The following is an 18,922-nucleotide window of genomic DNA, read 5'->3' on the forward strand; positions in this document are numbered from 1 at the left end:
GCCCATGTTCACGTCAATCTTTCATCCTTAGGCCAAACGCAAAGTCAACGTTGGGCTGCTTACAAAAATGCCAAAAAAAAATGAAAAAACGAAAGAAAAGAAACAGTTTCCATATTTATAAGTAACTGTAAACAGTTGAGAAAGTGAAATTTTTTTAATCTTTCCGATTTATTTTGCGCCTCACCTACGGCGCTGACCAGCCGCTAACACACACACACACAAATACACAATTACACACACTGATGTAGACAGATTGGCAGTGGAGGGAACATAAATTCAAGTTTGAGGCTGGTGCTGGGTCGGTCCAGCCCATCGGTTGTAAGTTACACGTGCGCGGGGCTTAGTTTATTGTGGGGCTGTGTGTTTTCTTTATCAAAACGCATAAATCGAACTAAAAACGGATATGGGCAACTTTAAGTAAACAGCCGAGCAAACAAATGGACAAACCAAGAAACACACAAACAGCCAAACTCGAGCCAAACTCGAGCAGCGGCAAAAAAGGTTGACCGGCACTTTCTTCGCTAAGGCAATAGCCATGGCAACGGCATGGAGACGACATGGTGTCGGAGACGGTAACTCGTTAAGCCGGCTGCAGCAGCCTTAAAAATGTTGGCCATTGTAGAAATTTCAAATTGGAAAAGCTAGCCAACAAATGCAGCAACAGCAACAACAACAGCGACAGCAACGGCAGCCATATAACAATAACAACAACACCAGCAAGACGAAAACAAGTCTCAAAATAAAAATGACTAGCATAAAAATAGCCGGCAAGCGAAACCAAAAGCCGCCGCCTCGGACTTTATGCGCGTGCTGCCAAAGGCAACGCCAAAATATCCAAGCGATCACAATTTGATTTTAATTAATTGTCAGGTTGGGCTGGGCTGGGCCGATGCTTAGCTAAATGAGCACGGCCTCAGACCCATTGACGCATCGCCACATCGCTCCAATTTAATGCTATTTACTTTGATTTACTTCGGCCTGGGCTGCGATGACGAATTCGAATTTTTGTGCGTCTTTCAACAGAGAAAGGCTGACCTACATCACGTGATTTCGCCCTCTATACGAGCCTGCGTCTATTTATAAATACATACATAGGAGTATATATGTGTATATAATACTTCTAATTGAGATATTTAGCGCTCCAAATCACACGCAGTGACTTCCAAGCCCCTGGGCCACTTTCATGCGGCTGAGCATTAGCTCTAGACGATTAGGCCAATCAGTAACAAAACTGAGCATAAAATTGACTTTATGAACATTTCTATCTAGCGTTTGGCTTAGATATGTAGAAGAAACGTCTTCGCTGTTGCTGCGAAAGTCTAATCATTATGGGACAAACAATAGCAGAAGAAATAAAAAAAAAGAAAAAGACGCTGAGACTGAAAGCCATAAGAAAAATAATCGTAAAAGTGAGAGTTTCCACTTCATAATCATCATATTTGAAATTTTAAGAAAAAGGCACAATACCCATGAAATGGAAACCAATGTCGTTTGCCTAGACTTTGCCTATGGGCACTGACCACGCCCACTCCCTATACGTACCTGCCTGGGTTCAGCGGCATTGTGTAATCGACACGACGACGGCTGCCGCGGCTGCTGCGGCTGCGCAAAATGAAAGCAAAAGCGGCAAGTGTGCAAAGATACCAAAAAATGCCGACCTGCACTGGCGAGGGGATGGGTAGAGAGGAGACGACGGGGCTGTGGCTGTGGCTGTTGGCCTCCTCTGCTTTTAATTGCAAGAGAGCGCGTTTCACTTTCAAGGCATTTTTCATTTCATTACAAAAATTGTCAAGCGATACGATCGTCGAGACTTGCATTTCACTTTCAACATTTGTTCTTTTGTGTGGTTGCCAAGCTCATTTACTTGCCTGCCTGCCTGCCTGCCTGCTTACTTACTTACCTACACGATACGCGTGTAATCGTTAACAGCAACAACAAGAGCAGCAGCAGCAACAACAACAAGAAAAACTACAGCAATAACCACGTGTGCCAATGTTGTTTTGGTCATTGTGGTGTTCAGCTCGTCATTATCATCATCATTGTTCGTTAATATGTGGACAATAAAAGTTTCAAACTGACAACTTTCACACATTTGCTGCATATTTTTTGTGATATTTTTTTGGTTTGCCTGTACAATGTTGAACTATGAATGACAGACAACACTCTTACTCTATTCTCCAAATGACTGGTGCACATCGTTGTGTATTATTCAATGTCAGGCCAGCTCAAATACGTATTGGATTAATAACTAGCTATATATATTGCAACACTTTCTCACATTGCGCGCACCCAAAACTGCAATCACAGTTGTGGTTGCGACCACAAATGCAACAGTAGCAGTAACAGTATCAGTACCAGCAGCAACAGCAGCAGCTCAAACCACATTCGCCGTTTTAGTGTGTGCGTGTGTGTGTAGTGAAATGGGCAGCTTAAACCCCAAATCCGTAAAGTGTGCATTGACCCAGCAGGCAGGTTGTTCGATTTTGTGGTTGCCACAAACCGGAAAAGTGCACGAGTCGCTACCAAAAACAAAGCCACAACAGTTACCAAAAACAGTAACAGCAGCCACAGTCGACTATAGCTGCTACACACACACATACTCGCACATGTAACTATATTATTTTTTGCACTTGTCCGACCATTAAAGGCCATAACAAAAGCGCACGTGCATAGCATTGATAATCGGTCTAGCCCCAGAGGCGTCCATTATTTCTTTCAACAACTATCCATAATAAGATAAGGGAAAAAGTTAGCTTCAATTTTCTCAATTTTTTCCCTGGTTGAGTCATTGGATAAATTGGTAAAGCAAGCGCTTTAAGCAACTCTTTTGTACTTTCAACAACAGTTGCTGTGGTAAATAAATTATGTTGCCTACTTTTAGGTTGCACTATTCTTGCGAACAAGCGGAAACGAGAGAAAGGCGTAAAGAAAGTTCAACTCAACCAAGCACGCAACACAACCTGTCGGGGATTGTTAGCTTTAAGCTGGGCTTGATTTTTAATCCAATTACATGGCATGCTTCTAGGCTTGACAGCTCAGATAGTTAGCGCTGCTTTGCTTATGCTTCGTTTTTTTTCACCTCTGACCTCCATTTCTTTCTGAAAAAGCCACAACCCTGTACGTGTTTACAGATAGTGGTAATATGCAGTTCTACGGGGTGTTCATTAGTGAAAATACTTAATTGCATTGCTAGTATTTGAAGCATGGCCTATTTTTTAGAATCCTTGATAATCTCAGCTAACACTCCTACTTTGATTCGGCGGTCGTTCAATCCATTTTGGCGAGGTTTTCGTCAGTGGCTACAGTTCTTGGCCTTTCCGGACGTCTCTTATCTACTAAGCTCCTACGTCCAAGTTTAAATTGAGCTGCCCAGTACATAATAGTCTCGCATAATAGGGAAAGTGTCCAAAGGAGTATTGCTTTTCAAAAACAAACCGCATGAAAGTTCTTAAACTGTATGCGTAGAATATATACGATAAGTATAAATTAAGCAAATGATACTGCCTATTTCCATTGAAGTTGTGCCGTATTATTACTGCCGGCTTTCTTTCCGTTCGTACATACTTAGAAATATATTTAAAACAAGAAAGGAATGCTAGCGTCAAGAGGAAGTTTTTAAATACCATCAAAAATAGAAAAAAATTTATAAAATTGTTTTAAAAATTAATTTGAAAAGGGAGGTATTATCAATCAAAAAAGGTTTTGTTAATATTACAATTATTACAATTTATTTCCATTTTTTTAATATTCTTTATTTATCAAAAAATTTCTAAATATTCCACGCATATGTATAGAGTACTTGTTTGTTTTTAAAAATTAAAAAAAAATAAAAGAAACTCGTCCTTTCTCGGACCTAGGAGAATCTGGATGCCAACTTTGGTTATTCTAGCTTTTATAGTTTCTGAGATCCTTCATCCAGACGGACGGACAGACGGACATGTCTAGATCGATTTCTCACGTCATGCTGATTCAGAATATATATACTTTATGGGGTCGGAGATGCTTCCTTCTGCATGTTACATACTTTGCACAAACCTAATATACTCTTTTTACCCTACGGGTACAGGGTATACAAATATTTTAATTATAAAATATTATAGAGTCGAACAGACACTCCTGAAGAATTTTTAAAAATAATGAAAATCAACGAGCGCTAATGATTTATTTCCAAAATTTCAACGAGTACCAGAAAACCTAAATAACTTGCAGACAACACAAAGATGAATAAAAACGAAGCTCATTACAAAAACACATAAATTTAGGCTCTAACGTAATTAAGATAAGGTATAAAACAGGTTTTAAAATAATATCGTAAATCAGTTGCAGCACTAGAAGAGTTTTTAGAGGCAAAACATTTAGCAAATTTTTAATGACTCTATTTTGCATTCTAAGAGAGATAACAGGACAGTCTATTGAATTACATAATCGCCAGATGATGTATCCTGGGGAATTCAACATTGAGTTACTAGCACAATAATTAATTTGGTCAACGAATTAGTTTATGTGTGGATTATGATCCGGAAATCTGGTGCGTAAGAGCCATGGGGTAAATCTAGATTGAACAACGTGAATGTAGTTGTTCTTTCGCTGGAGAGACCTATCCCCTATGACTCTGACTTTCAAGAAAACGAAGTCTATTTGCAAAATATTAATGGTATCAATAGAAACTTGAATCGCCAATATCAGAAACTTGTGAGGTTCTATACTAAGAATGTTTTAATGTTAACAGTACTTATGTTTTAGCTTTAATAGAATATTTCATTAAGCCTTTTCAATCACTATTATTAAATATTTTGCTTTTAAATAAGCCTAGATACCAATTAAAGTTAATGTAATAATTAGCAATGTAATGAATGAAAGTCATTAAAAGTCATTTTCGAAACGATGATTAAAGTAAATAAATAGTCATCTTTCCTAAGTGATTTATAATTCCTATTGTTTTCTTTGGTCAAAGACTGGCCCAGCAGATGGCTGTATTAAATCCACGCGTTAAATCAACACCTTTAAATAATGTAATGACTTAACTGATTTGCATGGCACGACAGCTCCTCGAGTTACAACCGAAGTACTTTCACTTTTAACGACTGCAGCACACATCCCAAACGCATTGCATGACATCTAAGAATGTCTCTGTTAAGTGCTCTTTACTGTCCCTCGTTCACTGGCAACAATTGATTTCAAGCGTGACACCTTCAATGGTGAACTACTTCAAAATTTCACTTAACAACGTACGGCAGTCATGAAGGCAAGCGACAGTCAAGGCACGACAAATAGTGGCGGCGGCAACAGGCAACAAGAAATGTTAAATGCTAAGCAAATCAAACACAATAACAAATTGGTCTGAGAAAAAGGGTCGAGAGACCGAATACGGCCTAAATGAGCATAGAAAAATGCTCAAAAGGCAGTGGCAGCGACGGCGGCAGCTTCACATTAATTGCTGCCGAGTGCGTCTGAAGAAGAAAGCCCAGAGTTGTAGTTGGGGCCAAGAGTAAGGCAATGTATGAGTATTGAGTAAAAAGAGTCAACGGCTTGTAGTAAGCGTTGAACGTTGAAAAAACCGAAGCGCAGCATCCATCCATGAGCCATGTAACTGGGTCGTATTCATAAGTAAAGCACCAGGCTTGTAAGCGGCCTGAGGGGCTTACAGTCAGAAGACGACTGCACTCGCTCGCGCACAGTTATTTAAGCTGAATTGCCAAGAGTCGACGTCGAACTTTCTTCAATTTGTTTTTTAGCACCTCAACAATAGCCATCATAATAATAGCGTGGCTTAAAGCAAAAAACAACAACAACAACAACTACAAATATATATGTATGTATGAAAAAACCCAATAGCAGTTACACTTGCCAGTTGGCAGGTGCAAACTTTAATGCGATGTTGTTGTTGTCGGGCCCCATTGTTCGGAGGCCGCTGCATTGAACCGTTTGAATGAGCCAAAAAGACGCGTAGCTAAATGTTTGTTTTTATTTTTAGCAAATTTCTTTGTGATCTGTAGATATTTTAGCAGCCGAGAGACAAAACAGCAAGATGTGGGCAGGAGTAGAAGAAAGTGCAGTGAAAATGAAAGATTACCAAAAAAAAAATAAAAAAAATAACAATATGAAAAAGTGGGTGAAATTTCTCGAAAATTTTTAGGGTTTTCTGCTTCGATTTTTTTGGCTGATAGCAGACAGAAACAGAAGAATTTAGTGAGAAGAATGAATGAAGAAAGTTTTTCCATTCAAATGCAAATTGTTTGACGAACGCGCACAATGAGGCGTATGAGTGATGTGTACAGCTATAGAGCACAATAGATAGCCAAAAAGATGAATAGATATGCAGATAGTGTAGGTAGAGTAGCTGGGAAATAGAAAAGAAAAGTTAGAAATGAAATGAAATGAAAGAAGAGATAGAGTTTTAGATTGTTTGTATGAATTATTATTTGATTCTTTGATTTTGCAGCATTTTATAGAGGTTTTCTTTTCGGTAGAGTATGGTTGATACAGAAACAGATTGAGATACAGATTCAGATACAGATTTATACATAGATAGATAGATAGTTGAAAGAACAGAAAGTTAGAATTTACAGTTACAGGAATAGTTCACAGATAGAGTTTAGAGTTGGCGCAGCTGTTTTGATTTATGAGCTCGACTAGTTGCAAGCATTTTGTGGCCATAAATTAAAGACAACGGCCGTGAAAATAAAATAATGATAGTGTAAAAGAGAGACAGAGATAGATATATAGATAGATAGTAGTAGTGAAGAAGGTGGAAGTGGAAGCAGTAGTTGATGGTTGTTCAAGTGGTTGTTGTTTGTGTGGTTGTGGCGGTCAATGAAACTTTGTGTGGCTATTTTGCATGTGTGGTGGTGTGTGGTGGTGTTTGTTGTGGTTGCTTGATTCTTGTCTCTCAGCCGAGAGTTACTTTTGGAAGGCACTTTGCGGGCGCAGCCTGCCACGCTGCACACTCTCGTTCTCGTTTAAGTAAATAAATTAAAATAAATAATTTATAAATAAATATAAATATAAACATTAATTAAATGGTCATCATTTTTCTTATGCTTTTGCTTTTGCAATGTTCTCTCTCCTTGTCTTACGCGTCGCTTCTCAATATATTTTGGATTAGTCCATCAGCTTACCGCCTGGCCTGCTTGTAGCCCTGGTAGGCGATGGTCTGAGCCACTGGAGAGCTGTAGGCACCATGGGAGTCCCAGCCAGAGTTGCCGCCCGAGGACCAACCGCTGCTGGCAGCACCACCGCCCGAGGACCACCCACCTGAGCTGACAGCAGCCGAGCCGGAGTTCTTGCCACCGAAGAGACCTCCCAGACCGCCGAGGAGACCACCGGCACCGCCGCCGGAACCGCCCAGACGACCCAAACCGCTTGAAGCACCAGCAGCCAGAGCCAGGAAGAAGGCAATCACGGAGACAACCAGAGCCTTCTTGGCCAGGAACAACAGACCGAAGATGGAGCCAACGACCAGAACGGCAATCTTAGCACCAACACCCAACAAGATGGGCAGGAACTTCTTCAACAGCTTCTTCTTGCGGGTACGCGACTCAACGCCCAGTTCGCGCAGATCGGCCTTGATGTCATCGGGGATAGCGCGAGCGACGGAACGGGCGGCGTTGGCGAAGTTGAAGTTCAACGACCGTTCAGCAAAGAAGCTCTTGGCATTGTCCATGAAGTAGTTGCCCATTTCGGTGGTGCGTGCCTCAACACTGGGGGCAGCCTCAACGGCCAGCGAGTTATCCAGAGATTTGCCCTGACGTCCTTCATTGGCCTTGACCAGTGAGACGCCGCCGAAGAGTTCGATTTGGGGATTTTCAAAGATAGACTTGGCCTTGCGGAAGAGCTATATTGGGGGTACACAGAGAGAGGGGTAGACACAAATTAGCTTGGGTTGTTGTACTTGTAATTGTAGGTTGTGTGGTGCACATTATTGTTGCCATGGATGATGGAAATTGAAATTGCAATTGTGTGACGTAGTCCATATTATCAGAATCGACACTTTCACTTTCGGATCTGTAACGGGTTACGTATATAATCCAGGCTAGATGGTGGGCATAGGTGAGAGCGCACGCGAAATTTTTCCGGCTCTGGCTCGTCGGCAAGTGGGGTGGTGATCTTGCTTCTCGCCTATGGTTTGCCTATACATATATATTTCTTTAAAAAAAAGATGCGTGCAGACAAGCGGAAAAGTTGCGGTAATACACACACAGGATAGTAAGAGGGAAAACAAACATAAAACGAAAATTGCGACCCTCAGGTGTTAATGAGGTGAACTGCGACCCTCAGGTGTTATTGAGGTGAACTGCCCTCCCTACCATGGTCATTCCTTACCAAAAAAATAAGGACTAACTATTAGAATGACCCCTAAAATTTCCGGGAGACCTACAGGGGCGGCATGACTAGCATTGATCAAAAGAAGTTAAGTTAAAACATTATAAAATATAATTTATTCACAAAAAAAAACGAACGTGGAAAAATAAGAAGTGCATGACAACCAATTATAAATAACAATTAAATAGGTATAATATAAATGAAATTAAATGTGTATGTATATGAATGCTTAAAATATATAGATAAAAGGTAATAAAAAAAATGAATATGAAAAATAAATAGAATTCAAAAATGATTTATAAAGGTATAACCAAAATGAAAAATATACATTCTTATGAATTATTAAATTAGAAAAAAACTTTCGGCATGGAAACAAAATGGCAGTAGAAAAATGATGCAAGAAAAAAGAATTGAATCAGTTAAGCTAAGTAATGAAACTATATGTTCTGAGTTTTGCCTCTTTAGTTGAGTTTTTTTTTTTGTTACGTGATTCGCAAAAAAAATAATAACAAAAAAAATAATTTGCAAAAAAAATAACTTACTTGGCGTTATCCATCGCTGAAAGTACTTTCCCGATGAGACCGCTGCTGAAAAGGAAAATCTTAGATGATGGGAATACAATCCAACCATCTGTGTGGACACAAAACAGAATTTCGTTTCTTTTTCTTTTGCTGTACTCAAAAAAAACTCACTCGAAAGAAAACACTCAACAAAACATACAAAAAAAACGGTACTCCTCTTCCTCTTCAATATTCGAAGATACGGCCTCTCTTCGGATTTCGAGAACCAAGATAAACTAATAATTAAAATTCGGCCATGTGTTTCCCTATGCCTTCACAAAGTAAAATTAATGACATCGAACAATGTAATATAAATGGTCTGAACCAAGATTAACAGTAAAAAAAAACTGTATAACTAAATAGAACTTTAAATATAAATATAATGAAAATTTAACCTATGGAGAAGTTGATTCTGGCTGGCCATTATATCGTTTTTTTCCAACAACCAAAAATTTAGCCACTACTGCCTTTTCCCTTTGCTCAGAGCCACACGTCTTAGCTGCACTCAACCTTTTTATTTAAACCAAACACAACAATGAAGCCGACGCGGGTAAAATTTAGCAGCGTGGATACGACGGCGCTGGTAGCTGCTTCGCGTACGATAGAAGACTGAGTTGCACTCAGGTGGGTCGGACGATCGCCTGCGGTTGTTCTGCTGCGTCGAACATAGGGTCCAAAACTTGAGTGATTTCGTCTTTTAGAATTTTAATGCTGCTGGCGGCTGCTGTTTATTGCATATGCCAATGCAATGGACTGCTCTTCGGTTTCAGAAACCCTCCAATACGATCAAGGGCTGGCATCCGGCGAAAATAGCTCAATATTATCACTGGCCTTTGTGTGGGCCTTTGTTTTATTTTTTTTTTTATTTTTATAAAACCAATCTGGATACGCTCTTTTTGGCGACTTTAAAATTTTTCTTCGACTCGGATATAAAAAAAACTTTGAACTGCAATTTGCACACGTCTGATCTCGGCCAAGTATCACCAGAAAAAGAAAGCATCTGACGCCTTGGACCAGGCGGGAACCTTTTTACAGAGGCGGTAGGTCAGCGAGGTGAAAGTAGCCATTTTCGGCGAAAGTGACACTTGCACCTGTTAAGCAAGGAGTTACCCTATTGACCTGCTTGCGCCTTTCCATCATACGACCAAGAGGTGGCGCTAAGAAAAATTACGATATTCGCCTATTAAACTGATTTAACAAAACAGTTGCTGCTGCAAGCGTTACAAATGCCCCCCACCAAAATCAGACTTGGTGGTTTTTTTAAAAAAAACATCAAGGCTGATCACACCTAAGCTTGAAGCAGCTATTGCTTTAAGTCTTTTGCGTGATATTTGCCAACAAATCGACCCTGGAGATCCTCCAGCTCGTAATAGCAATTGCCAATTTTACGTCGAACACGGGCTTTGATATAGGCAGGTCCCAATTTTGAGTTATAGCCAGCTTGAAAATTACTCTGTCGAAAATTTCTCCGGTAAATTTCCTGACCTACCCTATACGAAACTGCTCTTGAGCGTAAATTGTAATTGCGCTCATTTTTCTCATTTTGTTTTCGCATTACCTCGCATGCTTTGCTTCGTATAAGTTCGAGAGAATCTTCCTTGCTATAAACAGCTGCTTTATCTTCTAGCAATTTTAAGTGTCTCAACAATTTGTAGGTTGAACCCGAATTTAAAAATTGTTGACCGAACACCATATAATATGGAGTAGCACCAATTCCGGAATGAACTGCTGACCTTAAAGCACAACTTATACTGCTCAAATGCTCGTCCCAGTCTTTTTGATCTGGCCTTATATAAGAACGAATAGCAGCAATAATTGAGCGATTTACACGCTCGGACGCATTAGCCTGTGGCGAATATACAGCTGTCAATGTATGAACAACTTGATTGTCCCGAAGCAACTTTTGAAAAGCTTCAGCCTTAAATTGCGAACCATTGTCTGAAACAACTGTCTCTGGAACTCCAAATGTGTGGAAAAGCTCCTGTTGCATATATTTCACGACAACATCTGCAGTCAGTTTTTTCACTGATTTAAGAAAAACAAACTTGGTGTAGTGGTCCATAACAATAAAAATACCAATATTTCCACTACGAGAACGCGGGTACGGGCCTAAGAAATCAATATACAACCTTTGAAAGAATCTCTGTGATTCTGGGGACTTTCCAATTGGCGGACGCTGAACTGTATTTGGCGCTTTAGTCGTTTTACATGTTTCGCAAGAATTTATGTAACATTTCACATCGTTCACTAAGCCTGGCCAATAATAATACCTTCGTATCCTTTCCAAAGTTTTATGCACTCCACCGTGAGAAGCTAACGGGTGGTCATGTGCGTTTTTCAAAACCTCTGAAACTAATTCCTTAGGAATCCATAACTTCCAACCAAAAGAATCATGCAACTGGTCTCCCGTTGCATGGTCTGATCTACGGTACACAAAATTTTCAACCACTTTAACATCGGGTAATTTGTCTGCATTTGCCTTAACGCGTTCCATGAGCTCAGTATAGTCATCGGACTTAAAAAATTTAGATTCCAAGTCGACTAACAAACCATTACTGGCCTCTATCGCAGCTATTTCGTCATCGTGCACCCTAGACAAAGCATCTGGAACAATATTCAATCTACCGCTTCGATGTTCAATTTTAAATCTAAAACCTTGAAGTTTTAGTGCCCATCGAGCAAGACGAGAATGTAAGTCTTGTTGTGACATGAGCCACTTTAAGGACGCATGATCGGTTATCACCGTGAATTCGTGACCTTCAACATAAGCACGAAAACGCTTAATGCATACTAAAGCTGCTAAACATTCTTGCTCAGTTACAGTATAATTTTTTTGAGCCTTGTTAAGTTTTTTCGAAACAAAAGCTATGGGATATTCATCTCCATCTTCAGTCTTTTGAACCAAGACACCTCCGACTCCAGTTTTGCTAGCGTCACAGTGTATAAAGAAAGGCTTGCTGAAATCGGGACTGCGTAGCACTGGTGCTAAGCAAAGCAACTGCTTTAATTTTACAAATGATTGTTCACCCTCTGGAGTCATAATAAATTTCTGTCTGGGCTTTAACAGATCTGTAAGTGGAGCAGATATTGCGGCAAAATTGCTAATAAACTTGCGGTACCATCCAACCATTCCCAAGAAACTCCTTAGAGCTTTGAGTGTACGAGGAATTGGAAAATCTGTCATTGCTGAAATTTTTTCTGGGTCTGTACGAATGACACCTTCACCTATAATATGTCCTAAATATTTAACCGAGCGCATGCAAAATTTGCTCTTTTCTACGTTTAGTGTTAAACCAGCAGATTTGATTCGCTCAGCAACTTGAGTCAAAACCTTTAAGTGCGACTCAAAACTATTCGACACAATTAACAAGTCGTCCAAATAAACAAATACCTCATTTCTGAGCGATGGTGGAATAACTTTATCCATTAGACGAGTCATTGTTGCGGCAGCATTGGTCAAACCAAATGGCATGACTTTATACTGGTAAAGCGGCCTACCCGGTATCGTAAATGCTGTTTTATCTCGCGACGAAACATCTAACGGAATTTGCCAGTAGGCATCTTTCAAATCTAGACTTGATATAAACATTGCTTTTGGCAAACGGCTTAAAATGCCATCAATTTGTGGAAGCGGATACGCGTCTTTTCGCGATACAGCATTGACTTTTCTGCTATCCAAACAAATACGAAATTTTCCTGGCTTTTGTACCAACACAACTGGCGAAGACCAAGCACTGTCTGACTCTTCTATAACTCCTTGCTCAAGCATGCGATCAATCTCCGCATATAGAAGTTTTTCTTGTGCCGGAGAAATAGGAAAATGACGCTGTTTAATTGGTTTTGCATCACCAACGTCAATTATGTGCGATATGAGCGAAGTCTTGCCAAGACCAGAAACTACAAATGAAGGAAATTTGTCAATTACTGCCTGAAGGCTTTCCTTTTGTAAACCCAATAAGTTGTGAGAATCTGATGACAGTTCGGAAATTTCTCTGTCCGGTGGCAAAAGATTGAACGTTGTCCAAAAATCGATTCCAAGGTACAGATCCTGACTTAAGGAAGGAATAATATGCAACTCTATATCTTTCGTCTCGTTTTTGTATTTTATTGCAGTTTTAAAACGACCTACAATTTCTTGTTTTTTTCCATCTGCGGTACAAGCTGAACTTATAATTCTTTTGAAATTGAATCTACTTCGTATTAATTGTTCTGCCAATCGACCACCTACACAACTAATAGCTGCGCCAGTGTCCATTAATCCAAGCACAATTCTATCCAGCATACGAACTTCAGCATACGGGCGCTTATCATTATTTTTATAGCGAATGGCATTTATTGTTTTTGCAGATTGCCAATACGCGCGCATGCGTTTTGCATTTCTAGAAACTGATTTTCTTCTACCTAAGTTTTTAAAATTAAATATATCTACAAAGTTTTTGTACTTTTGCGGCCAATGCAAAAGTGACAACGTAGAACTAGCTGTACTTGTGTTTTCATCGGTAATTATTCGGCATTCGTTAATTTGCTGCTCTGAACACACGGGTGCTGCCGAGCCGGTGCGTTCGACCTCGAGTTTTTTGAGCATTTGGTGCAAGTTGGTTTATATGTATTCTTAGCACCACAACCATAACAAAAAACTCTACGCTTAGCTTCACAATCTTGATATCGATGCCCCTCTTTACGACAATTCCAACAAACTAGAGCCATTGCGCCAATTTCGCCTTCGCTCTCCATGTCAGAAAATTCTGCGGCATCCTCAGTTTCACTATCCTCTACCAGCTCAGAAACTTGCTTTCTAAAAGGAACTGTTTTTTGATAGCTATAATCTCGCTTTACGTCTTTTAAAAACGCTTCGCGACGGCGACAAATTTCACGCAGGCGGCTAACCGAATTTATTTGAATGTTTAATAATTCGTGCCTTATTTCGGGCCTTAAGTTTCGACGTAGTGTTTCGACAACAATCTCTTCAGGCATAGGACTTTCTAAACTATCCATTAGCTGAACTATTGCGTCATAAAATGAATCGAAATTTTCTTTTTCCCGCTGCTTTCGATCCCTGATAGCCTCTCGAATGTCTACATCTGTACGCGAATCTCGATATTGTTTTCGAAGTGCGTTACAAAGTAAGTCCCACCTTGCCAAAGGAGTAGTTCGATGGAACCGCCAATAAAATTCTCGTGCCTTTCCTTCAAAAAGCAAACTGGCATTAGAACAAAGAAGTGCAAAATTTCCCTCTAGAGTTTGGTGTGTCATTGCCTCAGCTCTATATATAAAATTATCGACACTAATGCCCTCCGGATTTCCATTGAAGCGTAACTTCCAACTATTCAGAATATGACCAACTTTATCTGGACGATACGTTAAATCGCTGTGCGAAGTTGGTGTTCCAGTAGGAAATACCACAGACATTGACTCGCGCTGACTGCGTTGCGCCTCTTGCTCATTATTATTTCTACGAGTATTTTGAGCCTGGTTTTGGGTCTGAGCCACTAAAGAACTCATCTGTTCTGCTATGTTGGTCCGTATCGACTGAGCTATTTGAGCTGACAATTGGCTAAAAAGGTCATTTTGCATGGCTCGAACTGCCTGAGCCACTATAGGAACGATAGAATTTTCTTGGGAATTCGTGCTATTCCGTTGTTCTGCTGATCTACTAGTACCCGGTATGTCGTCTTGAGTTGCATACGTTTCGTGTAATCTGACTTGTTGCCTGGTATTCTGCGCTATTGTGTCTGGTTGGCTTTTGAAACAAACAGCTACACAGAATGGGCAAGTATTTGATGTGCGTGCATGAGCCATAATGCACTTTTTATGAAATTCATGGCCACAAGTAGTCGTGTAGCCAGTCGTTGCTGCTATGCTCTTTTTACATATATGACACTGTGTTGTAGATTGGGCATTTGTGCCTGCCTCCTCATCCGAATGATCGACACCCATGATAAACAACAGAACTTATTAAGAGCAAAAAAAAATAACAGAAATACAAAACAGCTGATCTAAGCAATTTCAAGGGCAAGGTCAATAACCCTTGGAGCCGCTATTCGCTAATCTCTTCAACTGCTCTCTGTATGCGAACGAAACTGCAAACACAACCTGAGCGAAATGAGTGTAATTCTAAACAAATAATAATTATGCTAAGACCTAAAGTAAAACGTGTAAACAATAAAAACTATTGCGGTACTTGTAAATCAACAAATAAATATCAAGAAGAACAAAAAGCATAAACATAAATTGATCTTTTGCTTAGTCAATGCTCCCTGCATGAATCCCTTATCAGCAAATTAGCAGATTTGTTTACGTTTGCGTCGAAAAGAAAAAGTAAAATATTACGTTTGATGCTGGCGGCGACAAGTCATTACAATCGTCCACAGCTGATCCAATAGAATCAATTGCGGTAGACCTGTCCGTTTTTTTTCTTTCTTATTTTTCGCGCAACAACAACAACATGAGTAAGCTGTGGCCAAATGGTGATAACATTTATCAACTCAATTTGTCATCCAAAGCAACTTACATATTGAAATATTTTTTTTTTTTTTTTAAAGGAAAAGATTTGGTTTTTGATTTATTAAATAATTTAAATGTGGTCAGAGGAATTCTTATAAAAGAAAATCACACTGCAAAATCCTATGCATTTAAACTACAAATAAAGTTTACCTATAGATTTGTTTTGAGTCTTTTCTTTCGCCTTTCAGCCGTGGTCAGTTGATTCGTTACTAATAACAAAGTCATCTGCATATCCTATGCGTCTTGAATAGCAAAATTAAAACTCAAAGGAAATTTGTTCAAATAGAAAAGCTTTCTGAATTACTTTCTCCTACTTTCAGCCGTGGTCAGGTATTCAACTACTGGAAATTTAAATACCTGCGTATCCTATGCGTCTAAATGAGGGATCAAATAACTCATAGGAAGAATAAATTTTAGCGGCAACACCAACCGTGGTTGAAAAGACAGAAGATAGGTAGCTGAACTACAAAGTGTCTCCAACCCAATGTTACTGTTATAATTTAGGAAAATTGAAAATGAAAATAAAGAAAAGAACATTGTGTGTGTGTGAGCCTCTATGAGATTATGGGCTTCTTTATCTGAATGTGAGTTCTAGAGAAAGTTATTATAAAGGTCTAGATAAAGTATGCCCCACACGTTGGGCGCCATTTTAAATAATATTATTGTATATTATAATTCATAACTGTAACGGGTTACGTATATAATCCAGGCTAGATGGTGGGCATAGGTGAGAGCGCACGCGAAATTTTTCCGGCTCTGGCTCGTCGGCAAGTGGGGTGGTGATCTTGCTTCTCGCCTATGGTTTGCCTATACATATATATTTCTTTAAAAAAAAGATGCGTGCAGACAAGCGGAAAAGTTGCGGTAATACACACACAGGATAGTAAGAGGGAAAACAAACATAAAACGAAAATTGCGACCCTCAGGTGTTAATGAGGTGAACTGCGACCCTCAGGTGTTATTGAGGTGAACTGCCCTCCCTACCATGGTCATTCCTTACCAAAAAAATAAGGACTAACTATTAGAATGACCCCTAAAATTTCCGGGAGACCTACAGGGGCGGCATGACTAGCATTGATCAAAAGAAGTTAAGTTAAAACATTATAAAATATAATTTATTCACAAAAAAAAACGAACGTGGAAAAATAAGAAGTGCATGACAACCAATTATAAATAACAATTAAATAGGTATAATATAAATGAAATTAAATGTGTATGTATATGAATGCTTAAAATATATAGATAAAAGGTAATAAAAAAAATGAATATGAAAAATAAATAGAATTCAAAAATGATTTATAAAGGTATAACCAAAATGAAAAATATACATTCTTATGAATTATTAAATTAGAAAAAAACTTTCGGCATGGAAACAAAATGGCAGTAGAAAAATGATGCAAGAAAAAAGAATTGAATCAGTTAAGCTAAGTAATGAAACTATATGTTCTGAGTTTTGCCTCTTTAGTTGAGTTTTTTTTTTTGTTACGTGATTCGCAAAAAAAATAATAACAAAAAAAATAATTTGCAAAAAAAATAACTTACTTGGCGTTATCCATCGCTGAAAGTACTTTCCCGATGAGACCGCTGCTGAAAAGGAAAATCTTAGATGATGGGAATACAATCCAACCATCTGTGTGGACACAAAACAGAATTTCGTTTCTTTTTCTTTTGCTGTACTCAAAAAAAACTCACTCGAAAGAAAACACTCAACAAAACATACAAAAAAAACGGTACTCCTCTTCCTCTTCAATATTCGAAGATACGGCCTCTCTTCGGATTTCGAGAACCAAGATAAACTAATAATTAAAATTCGGCCATGTGTTTCCCTATGCCTTCACAAAGTAAAATTAATGACATCGAACAATGTAATATAAATGGTCTGAACCAAGATTAACAGTAAAAAAAAACTGTATAACTAAATAGAACTTTAAATATAAATATAATGAAAATTTAACCTATGGAGAAGTTGATTCTGGCTGGCCATTATATCGTTTTTTTCCAACAACCAAAAATTTAGCCACTACTGCCTTTTCCCTTTGCTCAGAGCCACACGTCTTAGCTGCACTCAACCTTTTTATTTAAACCAAACACAACAATGAAGCCGACGCGGGTAAAATTTAGCAGCGTGGATACGACGGCGCTGGTAGCTGCTTCGCGTACGATAGAAGACTGAGTTGCACTCAGGTGGGTCGGACGATCGCCTGCGGTTGTTCTGCTGCGTCGAACATAGGGTCCAAAACTTGAGTGATTTCGTCTTTTAGAATTTTAATGCTGCTGGCGGCTGCTGTTTATTGCATATGCCAATGCAATGGACTGCTCTTCGGTTTCAGAAACCCTCCAATACGATCAAGGGCTGGCATCCGGCGAAAATAGCTCAATATTATCACTGGCCTTTGTGTGGGCCTTTGTTTTATTTTTTTTTTTATTTTTATAAAACCAATCTGGATACGCTCTTTTTGGCGACTTTAAAATTTTTCTTCGACTCGGATATAAAAAAAACTTTGAACTGCAATTTGCACACGTCTGATCTCGGCCAAGTATCACCAGAAAAAGAAAGCATCTGACGCCTTGGACCAGGCGGGAACCTTTTTACAGAGGCGGTAGGTCAGCGAGGTGAAAGTAGCCATTTTCGGCGAAAGTGACACTTGCACCTGTTAAGCAAGGAGTTACCCTATTGACCTGCTTGCGCCTTTCCATCATACGACCAAGAGGTGGCGCTAAGAAAAATTACGATATTCGCCTATTAAACTGATTTAACAAAACAGTTGCTGCTGCAAGCGTTACAGATCCTTTGGCTGATGTAATATCGATGCATCACTTGGTTGGTTAAAAAAGTTTATTTTTTTCAGATTTTGTTTCTTTCTTTTTGTGATTTGGGTTAAATCATGTAATTGTAACTTTCACTCTTGTTTTGTGTTTTTGTTCCTGTTTCGCATGCTTTTGCATTATTGATCAATCAATCGATCAATATTTCATGCTTCAATTTCTATTTCAATTTCAATTTCACTTTCACTGTGGCACACTTATTGTTCTTTGGTTTCCAATTTTTATATAATAATTGCTTCTCTTTCTTTCTTGCTTTTTTTTTTTGATAAAATATGTAAATCCTTGGGAGGTGTTTATTTCATTAATCCGTACCGTGAGCTGCAGACACGAGATTGAATCAGCCTCCAGGCATTTGGCAAACGCGCTGGGCTGTTCATCGACTTTGACAGGATCGGCCGAGATGCCGGATGCCAAGAGCAGGACACAAGCGGTAGCAACGAAGAACTTCATGGTTGTGTTTAATTGAACTAAACTGACTTCCTTAATAAGCACCACCGAATTCACTGGTGTGTTCATTCGAATGGAACAAGCTGCGGTTTGATAATTTTCGACGATGTCAGGCTGTTTTTAAAGAGTTTTCAACTAACGGACTGTCCGCGGCGGCGGCGGCGGCGGCGGCATAACGTCAAATTATGTAAAAACTCAGACACAGACGCAGTCGCAGAGCAGAGGCAGTCGCAGTGGCAGCGGCAGATGGTTGATGGTTGATG

At 39.3% G+C, this 18,922-nt stretch overlaps 1 protein-coding gene across 1 annotated transcript; it reads right to left on the reverse strand.

Annotated features, from left to right (window-relative positions):
- Positions 1 to 7,114: 7,114 nt before the first annotated feature.
- On the reverse strand, positions 7,115 to 18,662 carry LOC115625645 (keratin, type II cytoskeletal 3-like). The gene is made up of 2 exons (XM_030520772.1): positions 18,525 to 18,662; positions 7,115 to 7,834 (listed from the first exon to the last, which is right to left on the reverse strand). Exons 1-2 carry the CDS (start codon positions 18,660 to 18,662, stop codon positions 7,115 to 7,117), a joined length of 858 nt encoding a protein of 285 aa, XP_030376632.1.
- Positions 18,663 to 18,922: the final 260 nt, after the last annotated feature.

Source organism: Scaptodrosophila lebanonensis, unplaced genomic scaffold, assembly GCF_003285725.1.
Source record: "Scaptodrosophila lebanonensis strain 11010-0011.00,11010-0021.00 unplaced genomic scaffold, SlebRS2 tig00000076-arrow-arrow-pilon, whole genome shotgun sequence".
Taxonomy (NCBI): Eukaryota; Metazoa; Arthropoda; class Insecta; order Diptera; family Drosophilidae; genus Scaptodrosophila; species Scaptodrosophila lebanonensis.